At 46.2% G+C, this 25924-nt stretch overlaps 1 protein-coding gene across 5 annotated transcripts; it reads left to right on the forward strand.

Moving 5' to 3' along the window:
• The first annotated feature begins 3671 nt into the window (after positions 1-3671).
• On the forward strand, positions 3672-22147 carry LOC309346146 (uncharacterized protein). 5 transcript variants are annotated; one of them, XM_081869867.1, is made up of 8 exons: positions 3699-3989; positions 5496-5546; positions 8268-8295; positions 9372-9402; positions 11643-11700; positions 14710-14747; positions 17159-17189; positions 21704-22125. In XM_081869867.1, exons 1-8 carry the CDS (start codon positions 3936-3938, stop codon positions 21797-21799), a joined length of 387 nt encoding a protein of 128 aa, XP_081725993.1. In that variant the 5' UTR covers positions 3699-3935; the 3' UTR covers positions 21800-22125. The 5 variants fall into 5 exon arrangements, with proteins under 5 accessions (XP_081725994.1, XP_081725993.1, XP_081725995.1 ...); XM_081869869.1 differs by having other exon boundaries at positions 3713-3989; positions 14710-14743; positions 21704-21749; XM_081869868.1 differs by lacking the exon at positions 5496-5546 and having other exon boundaries at positions 3672-3989; positions 21704-22147.
• The last annotated feature ends 3777 nt before the right edge of the window (positions 22148-25924 follow it).

Here is a 25924-nt window from a genome sequence, read left to right on the forward strand (position 1 = left end):
ATCCCAGAATGCCCTGCTAAAGAGAAAAGTAACTGTTAAGTTGTGGGTGAACATATCAGACGACACAGCAATTCTTCAAGCAGCTCTTGTTTATTCACAGGCCAGAACAGAACTGAACTGAAGGGTTCAGCCAGCCTGCTTATATAGAGCTCCACTACAACGCAACAGTAACAACTTTCTGTAACTAGCCAATCACTGAACGTCACTTTCAATCCCTTATTTGCATATGTGGGCCTGAGTGAAAACTATCTACAGTATCCCCCTGCTGGCCCAGGGTGAGAACTTCAGTACATAACAGTAGCTATACAACATGTAGAAGACATCTGAAGGCAGCCCTATAGAGGGACGTTTTTAACGCTTAATGTTTTATTATGTTTTTATATATGTTGGAAGCCACTCAGAGTGGCTGGGGCAACCCAGTGAGATGGCTGGGGTATAAATAATAAAATTATTGTTAATAGTATGGTTATGATTATGGAATAGGACGTCCCTATTTTCATCGGGAAAACGTTGGAGGCTGTGAGAACGTCTAAGTCCAAATTGGATTCAGTGCTTCTCTTTTTTTCCTTCATCATTTCAATCCTCCTCCTTCCTTCTCCCTTTCCCATGACAGGGTCTCGCCCTCTATTTACTCTGCCTGGGACCCCACACCCAAATCCTATACATCTCTCCCCGCCCCATTCCTATGGCTACGTTAGCCACACTGCAGGCCATAGTGGTTGCCATGGCGATAGCGGTTGTGGCATCTTTCTGGCCTAGGCAAACAAGGCCTCGGCCCTCTCCTGGCCTTTTCCCAATCTCCCTCCCCACTCCGTTCTTGAACTAGGAGATGGATGGGGAACCAGGGGGGCGAATAATTTTGAGTGGAAGGGGTTAGATGTCTGCAAGGATTCAGGACAGGCAAAAGTCTTGAGGAAGGTTTTCAGACGCAAGAATACAATTTTGCACAAAAACGGAAGCAAGAAGAATTACCGACGAAAGAAGAATGGCAAATGAAATTAATGGACTATGCAGAATTGGATAAATTAACAGGGAGGATTCGAAACCTGCGGGACCAGAGATTCTTAGAAGACTGGAGCAAAATATATGAACTATTTGAAAAGCAATTGTAACAAACAGATTACGCTAGTAGGACTGCGAGAAGTGCTGTAAGGAGGATTATATGAAATGTTGCAAGGGAGACTATGAAGAGAATTATTAGTTAATGATAATTAAAAGTAATAGAGAAATTAAGAAATGCAAAATAAGTGAAAAAGAACGGGAAATCTTCAGAGGTTGTTGACGGAAGTCTAAAATATTGTATAAGATAAGAAGTTATGTTAAATGACTGTTGGAAATGATGTTAAAAAATTAATAAAAGTGTGTGTGTGTGTGTGTGTGTACTTGAGGCAGGTTTTGAAACCATTCCCAAATTTGAAACTTGTTGTTTAGTCGTTTAGTCATGTCTGACTCTTCGTGACCCCCTGGACCAGAGCACACCAGGCACTCCTGTCTTCCACTGCCTCCCGCAGTTTGGTCAAACTCATGTTAGCAGCTTCGAGAACACTGTCCAACCATCCCGTCCTCTGTCATCCCCTTCTCCTTGTGCCCTCCATCGTTCCCAGCATCAGGGTCTTTTCCAGGGAGTCTTCTCTTCTCATGAGCTGGCCAAAGTAGTGGAGCCTCAGCTTCAGGATCTGTCCTTCCAGTGAGCACTCAGGGCTGATTTCCTACAGAATGGAGAGGTTGGATTTTCCTGCAGTCCATGGGACTCTCAAGAGTCTGCTCCAGCACCAGAATTCAAAAGAATTCGAAACTTAGTGTATCGCTAAAATATATTTTGAAATATATATGAACCTGGGTGAATACCAGCAATGTCGCAATTGCGGGGGGAGAAATTGAGAATGCTTTTAACTGGAATTTCTCAAGACGGGCATCTCAAGATTTATTGGTGAGGTCACCTCACCTCGAGGAAAAGGATGTCGTAGAGTTGGAAAAGGTACAAAAAAGGGCAACCAAAATGGTCAATACTTTTTTGAGGCTCTCCTGTGAGGAAAGATCGCAGCATTTGGGACTTTTTCACTGAGAGAAAAGGTGCATAAGAGGTGATACGGTAATAAATTTGTGAGATTGTGCCGGGCACGGGAAAATTGAACAGAGAAAATGTTTTCTCCCTCTTTCGTAAGACCAGAACTCGTGAGCAACCCAGCGAAGCTGAATGTCGGAAGATTCGGGGCAGATAAAAGAAAGCACATCTTCCTGTAGTTAAACTGCGGAACTCCCTCCCACAGGAAACTGTGGTCGCTACCAACTTCGACAAAGAATCAGACTGATCCATGGAGGATGGATGTCAACAATGGAGGAAAAGCCCATCCATATCAATGTTCCCCTGGCACTTGAAAGATTTCCTCACCTCTGGTTTAGCAGGCAAGTGCCAAAATATTCAGTCGTGCACTTGGGGCACAGCTGGGGAGGGCGGGATAAAAATTATTATTATTATTATTATTATTATTATTATTATTATGAGGCACAGATGAAGGAATGGGTTTCTGTGCAGTCAGTTTGAAACTAACTCAAAAAACCCCTTTCTTCTTTCTCCAAGAGAGCATTTCTAAAATGCATTAACTTGAGCTGTTGAGCAAATGCATAACAAGAACACAGCTGTATAAACAAAGCTCTCTCCTTTATCAGTCACGGCAATGGATGGCCTTGGCTGTTCCAGGGGAGTAGGGATGACATGTCTAGGTCTTATTTTACATCCTGACCACACTCTGACGCACAGACCTAGTCCGGGAACAGCACCAGAGTGTGTTCTTGGAGTTGGTGACCTCTTGCTCCAAGATAAGAGTATAGGAAGGAAAACCCTTTTATGGTCAGGAGTACAGGACGGAAAACCCTTTTATGGTTAAGAGTGCCGGAGCAGGAACATTTGTGATGTCAACCTGCGTGTATAAGCTGACGTGGCTGGATTCCTGGGGAAGGGGGGAGAGGGTGCCTGGAGGATATATATACTGCATGAAATTCCTCATTTCTTTTGACTTGCTGTGGACTGACCACGCAAGTGCCTTTCTGCTGCTCCGGAGAGCAGAAATATGTTACGATATGGATGCAATGCAGCTGCAAAGTGCTAGCTTGAAAAGTAAACATGATGGGAATGTTGGGACTGCCCATGGGAAACAGAGGGACAGTCAACTCACAGTGCGAAGCACACCGGAATTAGCTCAGAGTGTAATATGAGCTCTTCCGTTTGTTCCTGTCCAGGAAGTGTTTGTTGCTAGACTGCTGGAGTTTGAAGAGAGCAGTCATGTTTTTTGTAATGCTGCAAAGACAGAAATAAAGGCATGTAGATACGTTTCTGTCTATCTCTTTCCCCTGTCAGGGGGCAGGAAAGAGGGGTGTGTTCTTCTCACGCTGAGAAGGATCGCCTATTGCGACCTAGCCTGGATCTTGCTGGGGAATGCAGCCAGGGAGGTCAACAGGGAATCATGCCGGGTGCCTGGGAGAGTTGCCAGTTTCTCCTGATAAAGGCTTGATTTCCGACAAAATACAGAACTCTTTCTCTGAATCAACCCTCAGTGTCACTTGACTTCCTTCCTCCCCGTCCGGGAGCAACGCAAACCCCCACCAATCGGTAAAGTCTAATAAGGCTACGCAGAGACCATCAGTCCTTCTCCTCCCCTGCCTCTGAAGGTACCCAAAAGGCAGGTCCCTGTAGGGTGTTATATTTATTTGTCAAAAATAAACCCTCAGGTCTCCTATGACATCACGGGCATCGTCACAAGCCAAGATGGAGGGGCATTGGGTGCTGAGGGCAACAGGCACTAGCTTAGTGAGGAACTCCCAAGACCAGCCCAGATTGCGGCTGCAGGTTGAGAGGAGAAAAATTGGGTCGTCTGATGGGACCGTGGTATCCTTTGCCCTTTGCTCACGGTGCTATCTGCATGTAGCTGCCCACCATGGCGGAGCGAGGAAGAAGGCTTCTCTTACTGGAACAGAGGAATCAGAACCTGGTGAGCATCCTTCGGAGCTGGAATAATAATAATAATAATAATAATAATAATAATAATGTATTATTTGTACCCCGCCCATCTGGCTGGATTTCCCCAGCCACTCTGGGCAGCTTCCAACAAAGATTAAAAATACATTAAAATGTCACACATTAAAAACTTCCCTGAACAGGGCTGCCTTCAGATGTCTTCTAAATGTCAAGTAGTTGTTTATCTCGCTGACATCTGGTGGGAGGGCGTTCCACAGGGCGGGTGCCACCACCGAGAAGGCCCGCTGCCTGGTTCCCTGTAGCTTTGCTTCTCGTAGTGAGGGAACCGCCAGAAGGCCCTCGGCGCTGAAACTCAGCGTCCGGGCAGAATGATGGGGGTGGAGACGCTCCTTCAGGCTTCTAAGGCCTCATTGGATGTCATTTTTAATGTGCAATTGGGGTGATTTGTGATGACCACAACAACATAACATTGCACACCACCCCAGTCTCTGAGCGGTGAGATATCTCCAGGGGTTTCAACACTCGCCCAGAGTCCAGTTTCCTTGGAAGGAAGGTCAGCGGAAACTGTGGCGTCCTGAGGCTACAGTATTTTAGTTATTTACATTTTATTTTTATTCCTTTATATACAACCTAAGCATGAGAGGAGATATGATAGCCATCTTCAATTATTATTATTATTATTATTATTATTATTATTATTATTATTATTATTAAAAACAAAATAAAAAAATTCCTTCCAGTAGCACCTTAAAGACCAACTAAGTTAGTTCTTGGTATGAGCTTTCGTGTGCATGCACACTTCTTCAGATACAGGCTTCTTCAGATACAGATACACTTCAGATACAGATAAGCTTCAGATACACTTCTTCAGATACAGGCTCATCACAGCTATCTGCCAATCACCCAATCCCACCACCCTTCTGAGTAATACCCCTCCCCACCTTCTCACTATATAGAAGGGTCTGGTGACTTCTGTTTCAGTGGCAGACCAACACGGCTACCTATCTGTAACTATTATTATTATTATTATTATTATTATTATTATTATTATTATTATTATTTGTTTGTTGTTTTTGTTGCCCTATACCCACAGGTCTCAGGGCAGTTCACAGGATAAAATCACAATATAAGAACACAAAATACATAACCAAAATAAAAACAAGAACAACCCAATAGCAACGCGCCCCCCTCAATTTTATGGAAGCAAAGACTGCTGCATATATGTTATTCAGCGTCATCCATCAAATCCAGGCAAATGCCACGTGTCAAGGGATGCCAATAGCCACATACTGTCATATATAAAAGGACACTAAATATAGACATCAGGTTTCAGCAAAAGCTTGAGCATTCAAGGAATAATTGAGGGTATTCAACGTCAGCTTTATCAGCTGAACGTTTTGAAGGGAAATCTGGAAACAAATTTATTATATCAAAGAATCTATATATTTTTGAGAAGGGTGTTACGGCATCTCATGTTTCCTCTCCTGTTTATTGTTTATTTTTTTCAATTTTCCTACAGATGGAAAAGATCAGATCCCTTCAGAAGGCCAACGCAAACTTGCGGCAAATGGTGAGCACCGTAAAACAGCTCAGAGGGATAAGAGGAGAGATAAGGGGCCTTAAGGGACGCAGGTGGCGCTGTGGGTCTTTCCCACAGAGCCTACGACTTGCCGATCAGAAGGTTGGTGGTTCGAATCCCCGCGACGGGGTGATCTCCCGTTGCTCGGTCCCTGCTCCTGCCCACCTAGCAGTTCAAAAGCATGTCAAAGTGCAAGTAGACAAATAGGTACCACTCTGGCGAGAAGGTAGACGGCGTTTCCATGCGCTGCTCTGGTTCACCAGAAGCGGCTTAGTGATGCTGGCCACATGACCCGGAAGCTGTACGCCGGCTCCCTCGGCCAATAAAGCGAGATGAGCGCCGCAACCCCAGACTCGGTCACGACTGGACCTAATGGTCAGGGGTCCCTTTACCTTTACCTTTAAGGGGCCTCTTGGCATACCATGAGTGACAGGTCTATAGCTTAGCAGTGGAACATCTGCTTTGCAAGCAGAAGGTCACAGGTCTCATCCTGGCAGCATCTCTAGGCAAAGCTGGGAGACAAGCCAGACTGCAACCCCAGAGATCTGTAGAGACAATACTTAGCCAGGTGGAGCAACAGTCGGACTTGGTACAAGTTAGCTTATGGCAGAGACATTGCTTCCTGTCACTTTCTGTCATTGGGGCACATAGGAGCCACATCCCAGAGGCCATAGGGGCTTCAGCCCCCCAAATAAAATATTTGAGGGGCCCAGGGGCCCGCAAAGTGGATGGGCAGCCCTATTAAAATGGTGTGTGTGCATTGCGTTATGTGATCGATTATGTGCTGCGGAGCTTACCTGGGCCCCCGCAATATTTCATTCAAGTTGGCAGCCCTGCTGGGGCAGCACCGCTGAGACCACATAACACCGTCCTGAAAGACCTACATTGGCTCCCAGTACATTTCCAAGCACAATTCAAAGTGTTGGTGCTGACCTTTAAAGCCCTAAATGGCCTCAAAGAGTCTCCACCCCCATCGTTCTGTCCGGACACTGAGGTCCAGCGCCGAGGGCCTTCTGGCGGTTGCCTCCCTGCAAGAAGTGAGGTTACAGGAAATCAGGAAATGCACAGAATCTCTTAAAGGTAAAGGTAAAGGGAACCCTGACCATTAGCTCCAGTCGTGGCCGACTCTGGGGTTGCAGTGCTCATCTCGCTTTATTGGCCAAGGGAACTGGCGTACAGCTTCCGGGTCATGTGGCCAGCATGACAAACATGCTTCTGGAGAGCCAGAGCAGCGCACAGAAACGCCATTTACCTTCCCGCCGGAGTGGTACCTATTTACCTACTTGCACTTTGATGTGCTTTCGAACTGCTAGGTTGGCAGGAGCAGGGACTGAGCAACGGGAGATCACCCCGTCGCAGGCATTCGAACCACTGACCTTCTGACCAGCAAGTCCTAGGCTCTGTGGTTTAACCCACAGCGCCACCTGCGTCCTTAGTTAAGATTAATTTCCTGGCGTCCCCTTTTGACCCCTCTTAAAAGAATAAAGACACCAGAGTCTTTCTGAGTAAAGAAACAAAAGCTTTACTCACATTTCAGTTCACGATATGATCCCTGAAAGGCAGGCTTTTCTTAGTAGTCACATAAACAAAGTGAGTTGATCTCATGTGGAGATTGAACTCACACAGCAAAATTACATTTTTGTGCTATCAGTGTGCTAGCACCCTGTGGGGCAGATAGGGTGGAAGGGAGGGAGGTCAACACTAGGTGGAGCCAGAGAGCCAATGATGGGCAAAACCACCCCGAGTGAAGAGAGGTGTAAGTAAGAAAGCAGTAAGTAAGAGTGGCATGGCAGCAAGAGAGAGAACAAGACAACAGGAAGTCAAAACTAGACCGCAAGTGAGGAAATGGCTGCATAGCTCCATTCTTTTATGGAGTCAGCCAGAGCCACGCTCATCTCCCAGATGACACGCAGGGCGAGGAAGCTCCAGACCAGTGCAACAGAAAGTTACACTGACTGGAAGTTCTCCTGCTTGTTCCCACGCTAGGGAAATAAGGAATGTTGCAGTTGACTGTAGCAATAGATTACATCCCACATTATCACTGTCTACGTTTCCGCAGGGCCTGCAAGACAGAGCTGTTCTGCCTGGCCTTTGGATTGGACTCAGTCTGACCCTTATGTTTCCCGCCCCTTATGGTTTTGATCTATGGGCTACTTTTAAAATGAGGCTGCATTTTAAATTGCATTTTAATCTGTATTTTAAATTGTTTTTGGATGGCTTTAATTAAAAATAAATAAATTATTTACCGTATTTTTTTGCTCTATAAGACTCACTTTTTCCCTCCTAAAAAGTAAGGGGAAATGTGTGTGCGTCTTATGGAGCGAATGCAGGCTGCGCAGCTATCCCAGAAGCCAGAACAGCAAGAGGGATTGCTGCTTTCGCTGTGCAGCGATCCCTCTTGCTGTTCTGGGTTCTGAGATTCAGAATATTTTTTTTCTTGTTTTCCTCCTCCAAAAACTAGGTACGTCTTATGGTCTGGTGCATCTTATAGAGTGAAAAATGCGGTACTTTTAAAATGAGGCTGCATTTTAACCTGTATTTTAAATTGGTTCCCCCCCCCCCATTATGTTTTTACTGTAATTTTACTGTTGTTAGCCACCCTGACCTGGCTCTGGCCGGAGAGGGCGGGGTATAAATAAATTATTATTATTATTATTATTATTATTATTATTATTATTATTAACCAAGTTCCTCTTTTCCTGACCTTTGCAGAATTCAAGGCTAAGGGAGGAAAATGAAGGTGAGACGTTTTGCTTCCCTGCAGGGCTGTGGTGGGAACAGAACAGGATTGGTAGGGAAGGGACCGACATGTTTTGAGGATCAGACATGCGAAGACGTGTTGGTCCTGCAGTGGCTTCTTTCCCACATGGAGAGGTTGCCAAGCAGGAAACACCATCAGAGCACTCCTGACATATGGTTGTCAAGCCTCTGCTTAAAGACCTCCAAAGAAGGAGACTCCACCACACTCCTTGGCAGCAAATTCCACTGTCGAACAGCTCTTACTGTCAGGAAGTTCTTCCTAATGTTTAGGTGGAATCTTCTTTCTTGTAGTTTGGATCCATTGCTCCGTGTCCGCTTCTCTGGAGCAGCAGAAAACAACCTTTCTCCCTCCTCTATGTGACATCCTTTTATATATTTGAACATGGCTATCATATCACCCCTTAACCTCCTCTTCTCCAGGCCCAGCTCCCTTAGCCGTTCCTCATAAGGCATCGTTTCCAGGCCTTTGACCATTTTGGCTGCCCTCCTCTGGACACGTTCCAGTTTGTCAGTGTCCTTCTTGAACTGTGGTGCCCAGAACTGGACACAGTACTCCAGGTGAGGTCTGACCAGAGCAGAATACAGTGGCACTATTACTTCCCTTGATCTAGATGCTATACTCCTATTGATGCAGGCCAGAATTGCATTGGCTTTTTTAGCTGCCGCGTCACACTGTTGGCTCATGTCAAGTTTGTGGTCAACCAAGACTCCTAGATCCTTTTCACATGTACCAGCTGAGCGTCCTGGCCAGGTCCTCCCCCTTCTCAACAGGTCATCCAGGGCTGGACTTAACTTGAAGCTATTTGCTAGGATTCTCCCAACTCAGTTAATTCCAAGCTAGCTCTGGGTTCAGTGGGAAACAAGAGCATCCCACCCGCTGATGCTGTTGGACTCCAACTCCCATCAGCCCCTGGTCAGTGGTCAAGGGAATGATGGGAGCTGTACTCCAGCAATATCTGAATTGCCACTTGCTCCAGACAGATTCTTAGTTAATAGTCACCAATCTTGTCTTAGGAGAATTTGCCTTTTTTACTATCTTTCCTTTCTCTCCTTCAGTTTTCAAGTCAACAGAAGAAATCTTACTTAGGTATTTCTTATTTATGTACTTGCTTGTTTATTGATGTGGGGCATTGTTATGTACTGAGTTGAATAGGATTCAAAATGCAGCAGTCTGATTGGTCCTAGAACAATAGGATTCAGAATGCAGCAGTCTGATTGGTCCTAGAACAATAGGACCCAGAATGCAGCAGTCTGATTGGTCCTAGAACAATAGGATTCAGAATGCAGCAGTCTGATTGGTCCTAGAACAATAGGACCCAGAATGCAGCAGTCTGATTGGTCCTAGAACAATAGGATTCAGAATGCAGCAGTCTGATTGGTCCTAGAACAACAGGACCCAGAATGCAGCAGTCTGATTGGTCCACAGGAGCCACCCAGTCCAGCTACAGGTGGAAGTGAATCCGCAACCTCACTGGCCTACAGGAGAATCCCGGAATTAGCCAATCACGTGGTTCCCCTTGTGTAAATAACGTATATAAAGCAGACATTCTGGGGGAACTTCCATTCCTCCTCACCACTATGAGCTGAATAAAGAGCATGAAATCCACTCTCAACTCCCGAGTATATTTCATGCATCAACATAAAAGCCACAATATATATAATCAAAATAAAAACAACAGCCCAATAAAATATGCATATATTTAAAAATTCAAACTTATATGCTCTACAAATGCACTTTAAGGGTGGGGAACCATACATATGTTTATTGGAAATATTAATGGGTCGCTTTTCCAGTCAAAAGATTGGAAGCGGTTAGGGATGAACTTTCAGGCGACAGTGTTAATCCTAAATGTGGGTGTTTGCTGCTCTCTTGCTGTCTGTAAGCAGGTCAAGGAAAACAGCATCCACCTATTAAAAGCCTTGGATAATTTTTTTAAAAGAAGGGGGTGGAGGAAAGAAGAGGAGAAATTGTGCTTCAGTGGTAGAGCATCTGCTCTTATCCTGAAGGTAAAGGTAAAGGGGACCCCTGACCATTAGGCCCAGTCGTGTCCGACTCTGGGGTTGCGGCACTCATCTCGCTTTACTGGCCGAGGGAGCCGGCATGCAGCTTCTGGGTCATGTGGCCAGCATGACTAAGCCGCTTCTGGCAAACCAGAGCAGCGCACGGAAACGCCGTTTACCTTCCCGCCGGAGCGGTACCTATTTATCTACTTGCACTGGTGTGCTTTCGAACTGCTAGGTTGGCAAGAGCAGGGACCGAGCAACGGGAGCTCAGCCCATCGCGGGGATTCGAACCGCCAACCTTCTGATTGGCAAGTCCTAGGCTCTGTGGTTTAACCCACAGCGCCACCCACATCCCTTTATCCTGAAGAGTCCTGCCTAAATCCTCGGAGAGTCGCTGCCAGCCAGTTCAGGCAGTATCAAGCTTGATGGATCAATGATCTGAACTCACACCTCTTTATCCCTGCTGCCAGCCAGTGTAAACAGTGTCTTGCATTTATCCTGATTGGCTTGTGGGATATTTGCATATCTTCCTGTAAATGTGCTTATCAGACTTTTCAGTGCATTGCCCATCAATTTCCAGACCACAAAAAGTCTATTATTAGTATTATTATTATTAGTTTGCTGTTTAATAGGCACTTCCAAGCTATCATTTATTTGCAGGAGTAATTCAGTCACACACTAGTTTGCTTAGATTAAGTTAAAGCGCTCTGTTGGCCTAGCACAAGAAATCCACTTCTTTTTTCAATGAAAAAAGAAAGAAAGAAAGAAAGAAAGAAAGAAAGAAAGAAAGAAAGAAGTCAAGGTAGATGTGGAGCAAATGTTCCGTGCAGTGTAACCGCCCCGTCAACAAATCGGAACAAATGCTCAATAAAAACCAGATAGAATATACTGTATTTTTTGCTCCATAAGGCTCACTTTTTTCCCTCCTAAAAAGTAAGGGGTAATGTGTGTGTGTCTTATGGAGCGAATGCAGGCTGCGCAGCTATCCCAGAAGCCAGAACAGCAAGAGGGATCGCTGCTTTCACTGCGCAGCAATCCCTCTTGCTGTTCTGGCTTCTGAGATTCAGAATTTTTTTTTTCTTGTTTTCCTCCTCCCAAAACTAGGTGCGTCTTGTGGTCTGGTGCGTCTTATAGAGTGAAAAATACGGTAACTTCCATGTGAACTTGGTGCAAGCAGACCAGGATGAATGTCTGGCGTTGGAGGTGTCCAGGTGCTTCCGATCTAAATGAAAGGTGGAAACCTAAAGTTCTCGTATGACCAGGAAAAATGCTGCCTTTTGCCCATCCACTCATCCGAAACCCCCGCCCTTCCTTGACTTTCAGAGACAACGACAAGATCAAGAAGAAAGTTCAACAGCTGAAGGAGCTTCAGGAATCTCTGGTGAGTCGCCCTTGGCACTGCCATTCTTCACTCAGGACCCTGGGATCTTTATGCTAGGTGGGGAGGAAAGCCAACCAAAGACACAGAAGGGAACAGGCAGAAATATGACCCGTGGCCTCATTCCTGCTGGCAGCAGCGAAGAACAGGAATAAATCCCGGGGTGGCGTTCCAAGGCAAGCATATGCTGTGAAATATACTCGGAGTCAAGTGTGGATTTCATGCTCTTTATTCAGCTCATAGTAGTGAGGAATGGAAGTTCCCCTGAAATGTCTGCTTTATATACATTATTTACACAATGGGCCCTACGTGATTGGCTAATTCTGGGATTCTCCTGTAGGCCAATCAAGTTGCGGGTTCACTTCCACCTGGAGTTGGATTGGGTGGCTCCTGCGGACCAATCAGACTGCTGCATTCTGGATCCTATTGTTCTAGGACCAATCAGACTGCTGCATTCTGGATCCTATTCAACTCAGTACATAACACCATGCTACACCTTTAAGAGCACATTATTTCCCTTGAAGAGTTCCGGGTGCCGCAGTTACTATTCCTAACAACCATGTCCATTAAACTTTGATTAGTTTAATGTTAAGTAAACGTCCAATGCGCTTCCAACGCCATAAGACTTATCTCAGCAGAGAATTTCGTGCAGCGGCTGAAGGAGGCAGGAGACTCAGTACCTTTCAATGAAGAATCCTGCAGCAAGCACTTTGGAACTCAGGGAAAAACTTTATTCACAAAAGCAAAAAAAACCCTGGCGATAAAGCACACATGCTTTTATCTCTGGCATAAAGAAAAACTTTACTCTAAACTTAACTCATATCAGCAAACACGCCCATGGCCACAAACTGAGTCTGAGAGTCAGGTCAAGGGGGGAAGGAGGGAGAGAAACACGGTGAACTGACTCTTTATACAAACTAACTCACATTCCTGGATGCTTAATGACTTCCAGCTGCTCAGTGATTAGAGCGACCTGTTACCTCTTAACCCTTTAATACCAACAAACCATTTAGAAACTAGCCAGCGCTGGTGTGAAGTTGTCGCTGGCATCTGTCTGTCCTGGGAGACAATGGAGGGGTGTGGCTTTTGGGTGAGTTCAAACTGCTGGAAGCTTGCAGCACCTGCTATGGCTGTTGAGACCGATACAGGAGAGACATGTTTCGTTGCAGCCGGGGCAGAGGGAGGCGTCCGGTTGTGATGCTGCAGATGCACCTCGGCATTTATTCTCTCTCTGTTCCTCCCAACGGTCATTCCTCCTCTGGTCCCTGCTACAACAAACAACACAAGCAACACGATGACCAGTATACTAGATAGCATTGCAATTCTTATTGCATAATATACATGTTTTAGGACAACAAAAATACATTTGTAAATTCTCTAATATATTTGAAATCAAATGAACACACGTCTGTCAATCTTTGAAAGTCCGTAAAAGTATAATAAGTCTATAATTCAAACAAAGTAATAGATGCTATTCTGTGGGCTGAGCGGTAAAAATTTTTAGGCGTTTAGGTGCCGAAGTAGTAAGAGAATAACAACATAGGAAAGTGATCCCGGATAATCTGACTGTTTTGCTGGAATCTTCTTCAGCACAACCCATAGATTAGGAAAACGCACAAGGAGCAGTGGTCATAAGGATATGAGTGGTTACATATCCTTATGACCAGCAAAACAGTAAGATCATCCGGGATCACTGTCCTACATTGTTATTCACTTACTACTTCGGCACCTGAACACCTAAAAAGTTTTACCGCTTAGCCCACAGGATAGCATCTATTGTTGTTGTTGTTTAGTCATTTAGTCATTCAGCCTTCTTTATGGTCCAACTCTCACTTCCATACATCACTACTGTGAAAACCATACCTTTAACTATACTGTTACCCGTCACCTCCAGGAAAATAGAAGGGGAAGAAATGGAAGCAGTGAGTAATTTTACTTTCTTGGGCTTCATGATCACTGCAGATGGTGACAGCAGTCACGAAATTAAACTATATAATTTTACGGACTTTCAAAGATTGACAGACGTGTGTTCATTTGATTTCAAATATATTAGAGAATTTACAAGTGGACACAGATTGTTTTTGTTTTTATTGTACTAAAACATGTATATTATGCAATAAGAATTGCAGTGTTATCTAGTATACTGGTCATCGTGTTGCTTGTGTTGTTTGTTGTGTTAAGTTTGCAACACAGGGGTTTGCTGTTCTGTAATGGATACACAACCTGACTGTCTGCAAGGGATTCCTACACGGCAAGGTTGATGTTGCCAGCCGTCATGTCATGTTTGCAGACATCTTTGCAACACGGAGTTGGTCTGCCAGCGGGCCTGGGGCCTGAAGGCAGCTCTTCGTAGAGTACTTCCAAAGACCCCTGGCCACCAATATTTCAGGACCCGAAGCCCCTTCTGCTCCCATAGTTGACACCCCTGCTTCCAATGTAGTCCAGCAAAACACAGGTTCAAAACCCATGTTCTGCCGATGTGTGGTGTTGCAGATACAGTGGTACCTCAGGTTACAAACACCTCGGGTTACAAACATTTCGGGTTACAGTCTCCGCTAACCCAGTAGTAGTACCTCGGGTTAAGAACTTTACCTCAGGATGAGAACAGAAGTCGTGTGGCCACAGAGGCGGGAGGCCCTATTAGCTAAAGTGGTACCTCAGGTTAAGAACAGTTTCAGATTAAGAATGGACCTCTGGAACGAATTAAGTTCATAACCCGAGGTACCACTGTAGATGTATTCTGTCTCACCATGGAATATTTTTTGAGGTCTAAAATCATAAACGCTGGCCCGGAAATCTTGGGTGCGGACCTGCCTCAATACAAACCCTTAAATATTTTACTCCCTAGAGTGACTTGATTTCTACAGTTACAGATAGGTAGCCGTGTTGGTCTGCCATAGAACTAACTTAGTTGGTCTTTAAGGTGCTACTGGAAGGAATTTTTTTATTTTGTTTTGATTTCTACACTTAGCGGCCGTTTTTATGATCAACTCTTTCTCTCCTTCTTTCCAGCAAGACGATATTTATGTTCTCGAAGAGCAGCTGTGTACGTAAGTCAATCGAGAGACATTGGCTTGAGGCTGCGTTTTCAACCCCCTCATCCCCCTTTCCTTTTAAGCAGCCTGGTCTGAAATGGCTCTTTTAAAATACTGATTTTCACATATGCTGTGAACTTGGGGCTAGGATGTGGGGAGACCAGGATTCACTGAGCGACGTTGACCCAGTTGCTCTCTGTTAACCTATCTACCTCGCAAGGTTGTCGTCAGGATAAAATGGGGAGGGGGGACCCGTGTACACCTCGCTGAGCCTTTTGGTGGAAAGGCGGGGTAGAAATTTAATAAATTAATTTAATATAAACAAACATATGCAATAACGAATAAGATAATTTGGGGTTTCATTTGAAATGTTTGCTCAAGCCTTTTGGGTGGGCTGGGTTTTAAATTGCAAACGGTTTATTAAATACAGTGGTACCTCGGGTTACATACGCTTCAGGTTACAGACTCCACTAACCCAGAAATAGTGCTTCAGGTTAAGAACTTTGCTTCAGGATGAGAACAGAAATCGTGCTCTGGTGGCGTGGCGGCAGCAGGAGGCCCCATTAGCTAAACTGGTGCTTCAGGTTAAGAACAGTTTCAGGTTAAGAACGGACCTCCGGAACGAATTAAGTACTTAACCTGAGGTAGCACTGTAAAGGACTCAAAGCAAAATCTGTGCGATAGGCCACGATCCATGCCTGAAGCGCATGCACATCATCGTACCCCTTCATTTTGGCGGGTGCGCATTTGTGTGTTTGCACGGGAGAATGTTCCGGAACTGGTAGCACGCGAAGGAAATGTTTCTTTTTTTTTTTACCTGCAACATTTCGAAAATCGTTTTGGGACCCCAGCCCTTCAAATCCCCCGTCTGTGTGTGTGCGTGCGCGCACGTACACAACACACACACACACACGGGACAGGGCGAAACAGACTTGATTTTGAGATCTAATGCAACCTGGCATCTGCTCCTCAAATACAACTCGCATTTCCAAGGAGAAGGAAGCGAAAAGGCGCCCACGGTTCAGTGATCTTCCTTATGCACTTCTTGGGTTAGCAGATGTTGAGTGGAAGGAGAGAGAGAGAGAGAAAGAAAGAAAATGTCCCTGGAGTGAGAGGCAGTTGCCTAGTGACAATCAAAACAAAATGGAACTTATTTATAGCTTAGGTTCCAGGGATGGAGAGGGCGTTTCTGCATCAGGAGTAGATTTAGTTTTCCATTTAAAATAGGGCTACCATATGTCTGGGAAAAGGGACGTGGGTGGCGCTGTGGGTTAAACCACAGGGCTTGCCGATCAGAAGGTCGGCGGTTCGAATCCCCGCGACGGGGTGAGCTCCCGTTGCTTAGTCCCTGCTCCTGCCAACCTAGCAGTTCAAAAGCACGTCAAAGTGCAAGTAGATAAACAGGTACCGCTCCGGCGGGAAGGTAAACGGCGTTTCCGTGCGCTGCTCTGGTTCGCCAGAAGCGGCTTAGTCATGCTGGCCACATGACCCGGAAGTTGTACGCCGGCTCCCTCGGCCAGTAAAGCGAGATGAGCGCCGCAACCCCAGTGTCGGTCATGACTGGACCTAACGGTCAGGGGTCCCTTTACCCTTTACTATGTCTGGAATATCCCGGACATTCGCCCGTCAAAAATGATGTCCGGGCAAACCCACGAACATGGCAGCCCATATCGGAAGTGTTGGGGTTTGGGGTTTTTTTGGCAATTTCCTTTAAAAATAGCTCAAAAACTTCATTTTTTTGCGGCGGGAGGGGAGGGGGTAAAGATTTTGCAAAAGAAAGCTCCACAACTTTTTCACTTTTTGAAATATGGCAGCCCTGTTCAAAACATTCCTTATCCACTCTCCACCATATAAGGGCCCAGGACAGGTTATAACAATATAACGTATCAAAACAGATAAAACTGTTGCAATTATTATTATTATTTTTAAGAAAAGGAAATCCGTTCCTGCCAGAACAGAACAGTATACATTTAGTGAAAGCAGCAGAGTGTGTGTGCTTTTGTGTGTCCCACACCCCACCCCGCAGAAAACAAAATACCTTACCTGACAAAGACCGGGATCAAGAGGTGTGCATTCACAGAAGCAGCAGAGCCGCACAGGCTGCTGAAATTTTAAAAGCCCAAAGTCTGTCACTGCAGATAGCAAAAGCTGCATGACGAAGGTACTAGACTCACCTCTGTGGGGAAGGATTTTCATAATTTGGGAGCCAACACAAAGACTGACAAGAAAAGATGTGCACGAGATGCTGTTAAAGTGTTACCATAGACAGATGCCAAACTTAGATTCACAAAATATTTAGGGGTTATGTGTATGCCTGCATCCCCCCAGAAAAAAGCACCGGTGTAATGCGATCAATTATGTGGGCCGTGGCTTATCTTTTGTTGTTGTTTAGACATTTAGTCATGTCCTTCCCCCCCCCCCCCCAGGTTCCTGTACCTGCCAAGGGGAAAGCAAAAGGTAAGGCCGTTTCATGCCTTTTGGTGTGACTTTATCAATTACACAAATAACGAGGCATATGGTAAAACAGCACCCATAGTCTGGAGCACAGTCTGGAGTGTGTGAAGCACATTTTATTTTTCCTTTCCCCTTTCCTATAAATTCTAATCGCTACTGATCCAAAATACCAGCCACCAGTCTAAGGAACACACAGTAATAGACATCATTTCATATCAGTAGCACCCGTAATAATTTTGGTATATGCACCTTGACGCAATGTTGTTAACACATTCAGAAACATTTATTGTTTAATTTCTGTTCTGTTTCTGTTGAATTTCTATTTTTATTTCTAATTGTTGTTTAATTTCTGTTTTCATGTAAACCATCGTTATGTTGTACGCTCCAGTGCAAAGATATATCTCAGTGCCACCGCGCTTAAAGTTGAAAACAGTTTAAAGATGAAAATAAATAAAACCTACATTACCCCCCCCAAAAAAAGAAAGTAAGACACTTCCTGCTGTAGCTGGACTTCCCCTATTCTCAACTCTCTTCTTCCTGTCCCAAACCAGAGTTTTTCCCTTTCCTGGATCAGCCTGCACATTATCCTAGCACATTTGTGGCAACGCATTCCTTGGTGATTGTAACAGTGTGAAGGCTAAACTACAGTGCCCAGAATTCTCTGAGGGAAATAATGTGCTCCGAATGTGCTTTAAATTCAAATGTAGCACAATTCAAAGTGTTGGTGCTGACCTTGAAAGCCCTAAACGGCCTCGTCCAGTATACCTGAAGGAGCGTCTCCACCCCCATCGTTCAGTCCGGACACTGAGGTCCAGCGCCGAGGGCCTTCTGGCAGTTCCCTCCCTGCGAGAAGCCAAGTTACAGGGAACCAGGCAGAGGGCCTTCTTGGTGGTGGCGCCTGCCCTGTGGAACGCCCTCCCACCACATGTCAAAGAGAAAAACAACTACCTGACATTCAGAAGACATCTTAAGGCAGCCCTGTTCAGGGAAGTTTTTAATGTGTGACATTTTAGTGTATTTTTTGTCTCTGTGGAAGCCGCCCAGAGTGGCTGGGGAAACCCAGCCAGATGGGCGGGGTACAGATAAATTATTATTATTATTATTATTATTATTATTATTATTATTATTATTACAGTGGTGCCCCGCAAGACGAATGCCTCGCAAGACAGAAAACCCGCTAGACGAAAGGGTTTTCCATTTTGGAGGCACTTCGCAAAACGAATTTCCCTATGGGCTTGCTTCGCAAGACGAAAACGTCTTGCGAGTTGCTGCGGGTTTTCCCCCTCCCCCCCCTTTCCTAAGCCGCTAAGCTGCTTATCAGCTGATCCGCTGATAAGCCGCTTAACAGCTGATCGCTAAAAGCCGCTAAACTGCTAATAGCGCTAATCCGCTAAGCTGTCAATGGGCTTGCTTTGCAAGATGAAAAAACCGCTAGACGAAGAGCCTCACGGAACAGATTAATTTCGTCTTGCGAGGCACCACTGTATTATTATTATTATTATTATTATTATTATTATTATTAGTCTGACTTTGAGAACAGCTTTGCCTGGGACACAGATTCTGCTTCCCAAAAGAGTTCCCTTGCTTGCAGGGTGGTGTAGTGGTTAAGAGCGGTGGACTCGTAATCTGGTGAACCGGGTTCGCTTCCCCGCTCCTCCACATGCAGCTGCTGGGTGACCTTGGGCCAGTCACACTTCTCTGAAGTCTCTCAGCCCCACTCACCTCACAGAGTGTTTGTTGTGGGGGAGGAAGGGAAAGGAGGTTGTGAGCCGCTTTGAGACTCCTTCGGGTAGTGATAAAGCGGGATATCAAATCCAAACTCTTCTTCTTCTTCAATTGACTGGAATGTGTATATTCGCATCCATTTCCCCACCACCACCTCAATAAAGTCACCAGGCACAATTTGGGTTGACAAGCTTTCTGGATTTTGCATGTTACTGACAGATGGCAAATTTTTGGAAGCAGGGTTTTCCGCGCTCGCAACCTTTGTGCGTTCTTGGAAGATGGGCTAGGAACCATTCTCCTCCTGGAAACGCCTGGTCCAATTAATGTTGTGTTTCGACCTTGGATGCCCCCACTTCCAAAAGCTTCGCACGCTGCTCCTGAAACATCCAAGACTGTTGAACCGAAAGGAGTGGCTGGCGTCACGAAAGAACCTGCTCTCTGTCCTACCCCATCCATTTTTCTAACTTCACAGCCGCACCATATATTTAAAGCACATTTAAGGCACTTACCTTCCCCCAAAGAATACTGGGAACGGTAAGGTAAAGGTTAGGTCCAGTCATGACCGACTCTGGGGTTGCGGCGCTCATCTCGCTTTATTGGCCGAGGGAGCCGGCGTACAGCTTCCAGGTCATGTGGCCAGCACATGATGAACCAGAGCACCACACGGAAACGCCGTTTACCTTCCCGCCGGAGTGGTACCTATTTATCTACTTGCACTTTGACGTGCTTTTGAACTGCTAGGTGGGCAGGAGCAGGGACCGAGCAACGGGAGCTCACCCCGCCACGGGGATTCAAACCGCCAACCTTCTGAGTGGCAAGTCCTAGGCTCTGTGGTTTAACCCACAACGCCACCCGCATCCCTTTATCCTGAAGAGTCCTGCCTAAATCCTCAGAGAGTCACTGCCAGCCAGTGCAGGCAGTATCAAGCTTGATGGATCAATGATCTGAACTCACACCTCTTTATCCCTGCTGCCACCCACGTCCCTACTGGGAACGGTAGTTTACCCCTAACAGATTTATAATTCCCGGCAATTTTAGCAAACTACAGTTCCCAGGATTCTTTGGGAGGACTCATGCATTTTAAATGTTCTTTATACACCTCACATTTAAGGTGCATGACTTCCTTCAAAGAATCCTGGGAACTGTAAAGGTAAAGGTAAAGGACCCCTGGATGGTTAAGTCCTGTCAAAGGCAACTAAACTGTTTCTGGTGCAAAGGAATAACATGACGGAAGCCGGAGCGCAAGGAAACGCCGTTTACCTTCCCGCCGCAGTGATGCCTATTTATCTACTTGCACTGGCATGCTTTCAAACCACTAGGTTGGCAGGAGATGGGACAGAGCAACAGGAGCTTGCCCCATCGCAGGGATTTGAACCGCCAACCTTCTGATTGGCAAGCCCAACACTATTATACTTATTTTATGATTATTAAATTTGTATGCCACGCTTCATCCCAGGGCATGCCAAACCCTTGGTGGGTTAGGAACTTCCCTGCATGCAAAGCCAGACTCTGGCGGATTGAGCGGTCAAGACAAAGAGTAGGTCTAGTGGTCAAGAAGGCAGTTTTTGCATGTGCTATAGAGGGGAGTGAGGGGCAGGGGGGGATCGTCCACCCGGGAAGAGAGCCCATCTCCGATCCTAAACCTCTGCTGCCTTGCGGGATAATAATAATAATAATTTATTATTTGTACCCCGTTCATTTGGCTGGGTTTCCCCAGCCACTCTGGGAGGCTCCCAACAAAGTATTAAAATACAGTGGTCTGTTAAACATTAAAAGCTTCCCTAAACAGGGCTGCTTTCAGATGTCTTATAAAAGTCTAGCAGCTGTTCTTCTCTTTGACATCTGGTGGGAGGGTGTTCCACAGGGCGGGTGCCACCACCGAGAAGGCCCTCTTCCTGGTTCCCTGTAACTTGGCTTCTCTCAGTGAGGGAACTGCCAGAAGACACTCAGTGCTGGACCTCAGTGTCTGGGCTGAACGATGGGGGTGGAGACGCTCCTTCAGATATACTGGGCCGAGGCCATTTAGGGCTTTAAAGGTCAGCACCAACACTTTGAATTGTGCTCGGAAACACACTAGGAGCCAATGTAGATCTTTCAAGACCAGTGTTATGTGGTCTCAGCGGCCGCTCCCAGTCACCAGTCTAGCTGCCGCATTCTGGATTAGTTGTAGTTTGTGGGTCACCTTCAAAGGTAGCCCCACGTAGAGCGCATTGCAGTAGTCCAAGCGGGAGATAACTAGAGCATGCACCACTCTGAGGAGACAGTCTGTGGGCAGGTAGGGTCTCATCCTGCGTACCTGATGGAGCTGGTCAAGAGCTGCCCTGGACACAGAATTGACCTGCGCCTCCATGGAGTTCAAAATGACTCCCAGGCTGCGCACCTGGTCCTTCAGGGGCACAGTTACCCCATTCAGGACCAGGGAGTCCTCCACACCCGCCCGCCTCCTGTCCCCCCAAAACAGTACTTCTGTCTTGTCAGGATTCAACCTCAATCTGTTAGCGGCCATCCATCCTTTGGGAGGAGAAAAGGCTCAGGAGTAGACCCTACACAAATCCGGAGTCCCTAAGGTGGTTGGATGGCGTCTTGTACGCTTCCTCCCAGCAATTCCTTCATCCCAGCTGGTGCCAAATGTCTTGGTCTGCTATCCTTTGGACCACGTCAGCAAGGCCCAGAGGCAGGGATCTTGAAGTCTGGCCTTTGCAGATTAGACCGTGGGGAATTGAGAGTGGTTGCTGCATCTTAATTAGCACAGATGGGGGCTAATCACTCCTTTCCTTTTCATTTCTCCTCAGACGAGAAAACACCGAGCCACTGAGCCTGTGACCCAGCGGAGAGCTCAACCCCAGTTCTTTGCCACTGTGGGGTGCAAACAGCAGCTTCTGGAATAAACTCGTCTTCTGTTTGCGATTTTTGGATTAGGAAGGATGACACTGAAGTTCTGACATATAAGGCTAGCCTTCTGAAGGAGGCGTGGGCAGTTTGCCCCACTGGAAGCGGAGCTTGCTGCCCCCGCCCCGCCGATCCCTGTCCAGTTTGAATCTTCTGCCAACGCGCATGCTAACACCACACCCCCAATGGTAAGGACAACTGTTTGGCAGGCAGAAGGGCTGAAATATACTCGGGGTTGAGAGTGGATTTCATGCTCTTTATTCAGCTCATAGTGGTGCGGAGGAAATGGAAGTTCCCCCAGAATGTCTGCTTTATATACATTATTTACATGTGATTGGCTAATTCTGGGATTCTCCTGTAGGCCAATCAGGTTGTGGATTCACTTCCACCTGGAGTTGGATTGGGTGGCTCCTGCGGACCAATCATACTGCTGCTGCATTGTTCTAGGACCAATCAGACTGCTGCATTCTGGATCCTATTGTTTTAGGATCAGTCAGACTGCTGCATTCTGAATCCTATTATCCTAGGACCAATCATACTGCTACATTCTGAATCCTATTGTCCTAGGACCAATCAGACTGCTGCATTCTGAATCCTATTGTTCTAGGACCAATCAGACTGCTGCATTCTGGGTCCTATTGTTCTAGGACCAATCAGACTGCTGCATTCTTGACCCTATTGTTCTAGGACCAATCAGACTGCTGCATTCTGGATCCTATTGTTCTCGGACCAATCAGACTGCTGCCTTTTGTATCCTATTCAACTCGGTACATAACAAGGGCCCAACTCCCCTGCCTGAAAGTCAGATAAGCTGCTGCCAGTCCGTGTAGGCAGTACTAAGGTAGTTGGACCAATGGTCTGACTAGGTACAGAAGGCTCACAGAATCATGAAAGGCTGTTGGGTTGTTGTTTTTATTTTGATTATATATTTTGTGGTTTTATATTCTGATTTTGTTCTGCGAACCGCCCTGAGACCTTCGGGTATAGGGCAGTATATAAATTCATTCATTCAATCCATCAATCAATCAATCAATCAATCAATCAAGGAAGGGACCCTAGGGGTCATCTAGCTCAACCCCCTGCAATGCAGGAATATGAAACCGTCCCCTTACGGGGATCGAACCTGCAACCTTGGCAGTGTTAGCACCACGCTCTATCCAACTGAGTTGTCTAATATTTATCTAGCTCCTGTGTTCGTTGTTACGAAGGCGCTAAGAACTACAGTTCCAAAAAGTGTCGTTCAGTGGCAAATGCATTTTTAAGATTTGAAGATGGCTTTGCTTTGGCATGTAGACATGTCGTAGAGCAAGGGTACCTCAGGTCCAAGGTAAAATGTGGCCCTCTAGGCTTATTTACCTGGCCCTCAATATTCGCTCCAGGTCACACCCTGTTTTCTCCTGGCTAGAACGCAGCCTTGAATTCTGGTAATGCCTGGAAGGAGGTTAGAGATCGCCGGGTGTGGGCGGGTGTCAAACAGCTAACTGTACAAAGGTAAAAAAATTATATTCATTGCTCCACCCACCCTTGACTCTGACCCCGCCCACTCTTTGTATGTGGCCCCTGGAAGGCAGCCCTGAATGGAATCCGGCTCTCAAGCTGATAAATGTTCGCCACGGCTGCCCTGAAGGGACTGTCCTTTTCTTCTTCTCTGCACTGGGCAGTTTCGCCTTCAAGGCGAAGTTGCAGTTCAGGCCTTTTCGGGAGCTGAGCTTGCTGGATCAACACAGCCCCCATTTTCAACTGGCTGCACAAGGGATTCCAGCTGTGTTTTGCAAACTCCACTCGGATAGCACTGCTAACCAGGGAGAAGCATCTGCAGGGCTGTAATCCATTTCAAAATAGCCACATGCACAAGAGGTACAAGAGGGGCTGGGCGTCCATCATGCACATTTTGCAATCTGCTGCAAGAAGCACTTAAGGCAACTGGTGTTTTCTGCAGCGGTTGCACCAATAAGTGCACGAGAGAGGTGCTTTTTTGGGGGGTCAGCATTGCTGGAGTTCTGCCAAGGCTCACACCCCATAAGGTGGCCCCACCGCCAGCCTGTGAACCACCCCCCCCCCGATCTTCCTCCTCTCCCTTCTTACCTCTGGGCTCCTGTAGACAACCTACTTACTGACCATTTATCCCAATATGCTTGCAAAAAGCTTACAGGGACACTATATTATATCCAATCCGTACTAAGCATCCCTTCTGATTTCTTCAAAGGGAGGGGTTTCCCCCCCTCAAATTTTTTTTTTTTAATATAAATTTCCAGAAATTCCGCCTATAATTCCAATACTTATTTTTTTAAAAAAAATTCTTTTATATTATCAACTTCCCATCCCATTTCCCATGACATTTTTCTTATTTGCACCCCCCTTGCTGCACCTGGTCTTCCCTTTTTTACATCATAATCATAACACAATAGTCCAGGGGTCAGCAAACTTTTTCAGCATGGGGCCAGTCCACTGTCTCTCAAAACTTGTGGGGGGGGCCGGACTATTATTTTTGGGGGGATGAACAAATTCCTATGCCCCACAAATAACCCAGAGATGCATTTGAAATAAAAGGACACATTCTACTCATGTAAAAACACCAGGTAAGCCCCACAAATAACCCAGAGATGCATTTTAAATAAAAGCACACATTCTACTCATGTAAAAATATGCTGATTCCCGGACCATCTGCGGGCCAGATTGAGAAGGCGATTGGGCCGGATCCGGCCCCTGGGCCTTAGTTTGCCTACCCATGCAATAGTCTCTCATTCGTTCTGTTGCTTGTAGGTCAAATCCCACTTGCGGATTCTTCCTATTATATTTCTTAAAATAATCCACAAAAGGTTCAAAAGATTTCAAAAAAAAAAACCCGTCTCCATTACATTCTCTTATTTTAGCTGTTAGCTTTGCTGATTCGACATCGTCCATAACTTTGCTTATCCATCCTTCCTTTTGCCGGCAGGTTCCATCACGACGAGAATTCACCCATCCCTGTTTCCTTGAAGGGTCCTTTAGATGTTTTCCTTTTGGTCCTTTGCCCACACCACACTTTTCAACGTTTCCCTATCTCTTTCCTAGCTGCTGGAAGTCGCTTCTACAGAAGTGCCTTGATTGTGCTAAGAGTGACAAAGGGCTTCAATTCAACGTAACTGTGCAAATCCTAATTCCCGGTTTGTACCTGAATCTCACCTGACAAACAATAGTGATGTGGAGCCCCCTAAAGAACGTAAGATGAGCCCTGGATCATGCCCAAATCCCTTCTAATCTAGCACTCTCCTTTGCTCAAGTTGGCCAACCGGATGCCCACTTCTGTCCACCATCTAGATGCCCTTTCCTCATCCTCAGGACTTGGGTGAAGCACTGCAAGCATCCAAGGCGAAGGGCCAAGCCAGCTTGGGTCTGTCTAGGATTTGAGTGTGCATTTGTGCTCCTAGATTGCCTTCCCCTTTTAGAGCCTGGGCTTCCAGCCTTAATTTGGGGGACGACCATTCTCTGAAGGACCTGGTTCCATTTGCTTTCTCCATTTTATCATCAAAAGTGGGCCTGAAAGGCCGGATTGTGGGGGGGAGCCCTCTCCATTGACCCTTGTTTCCCATCGCCCATTTCTAGAGATCAGGGCTTTCTGTCGGAGACGGTGCAAACCAGCCGTCTCCACTAAAGATACAAAATTCCTCTTTTCTGCCAGTTGCTCTGAGGGGGGGTAAAAACCGAGCAAATGGCAGCCATAACAAACCTCGCAACAGGCAAAAAAAGGCCTTGTTTATATTCCAGCATGGAGACTCTTGAGAGTCCCATGGACTGCAGGAAGATCAAACCTCTCAATTCTGAAGGAAATCAGCCCCGAGTGCTCACTGGAAGGACAGATCCTGAAGCTGAGGCTCCAAGACTTTGGCCACCTCATGAGAAGAGAAGACTCCCTGGAAAAGACCCTGATGCTGGGAAAGATGGAGGGCAGAAGGAGAAGGGAATGGCAGAGGACGAGATGGTGGGACAGTGTTCTCGAAGCTACCAGCATCAGTTTGACCAAGGCAGACGAAGACAGGAGTGCCTGGCGTGCTCTGGTCCATGGGGTCACGAAGAGTCGGACACAACTAAATGACTAAACAACAACAACAATATTCCAGCATCCTATCGCTTCTCACATCGCT

The sequence above is a fragment of the Podarcis erhardii genome (assembly GCF_964252035.2).
Source record: "Podarcis erhardii genome assembly, chromosome: 7".
Classification (NCBI taxonomy): domain Eukaryota; kingdom Metazoa; phylum Chordata; class Lepidosauria; order Squamata; family Lacertidae; genus Podarcis; species Podarcis erhardii.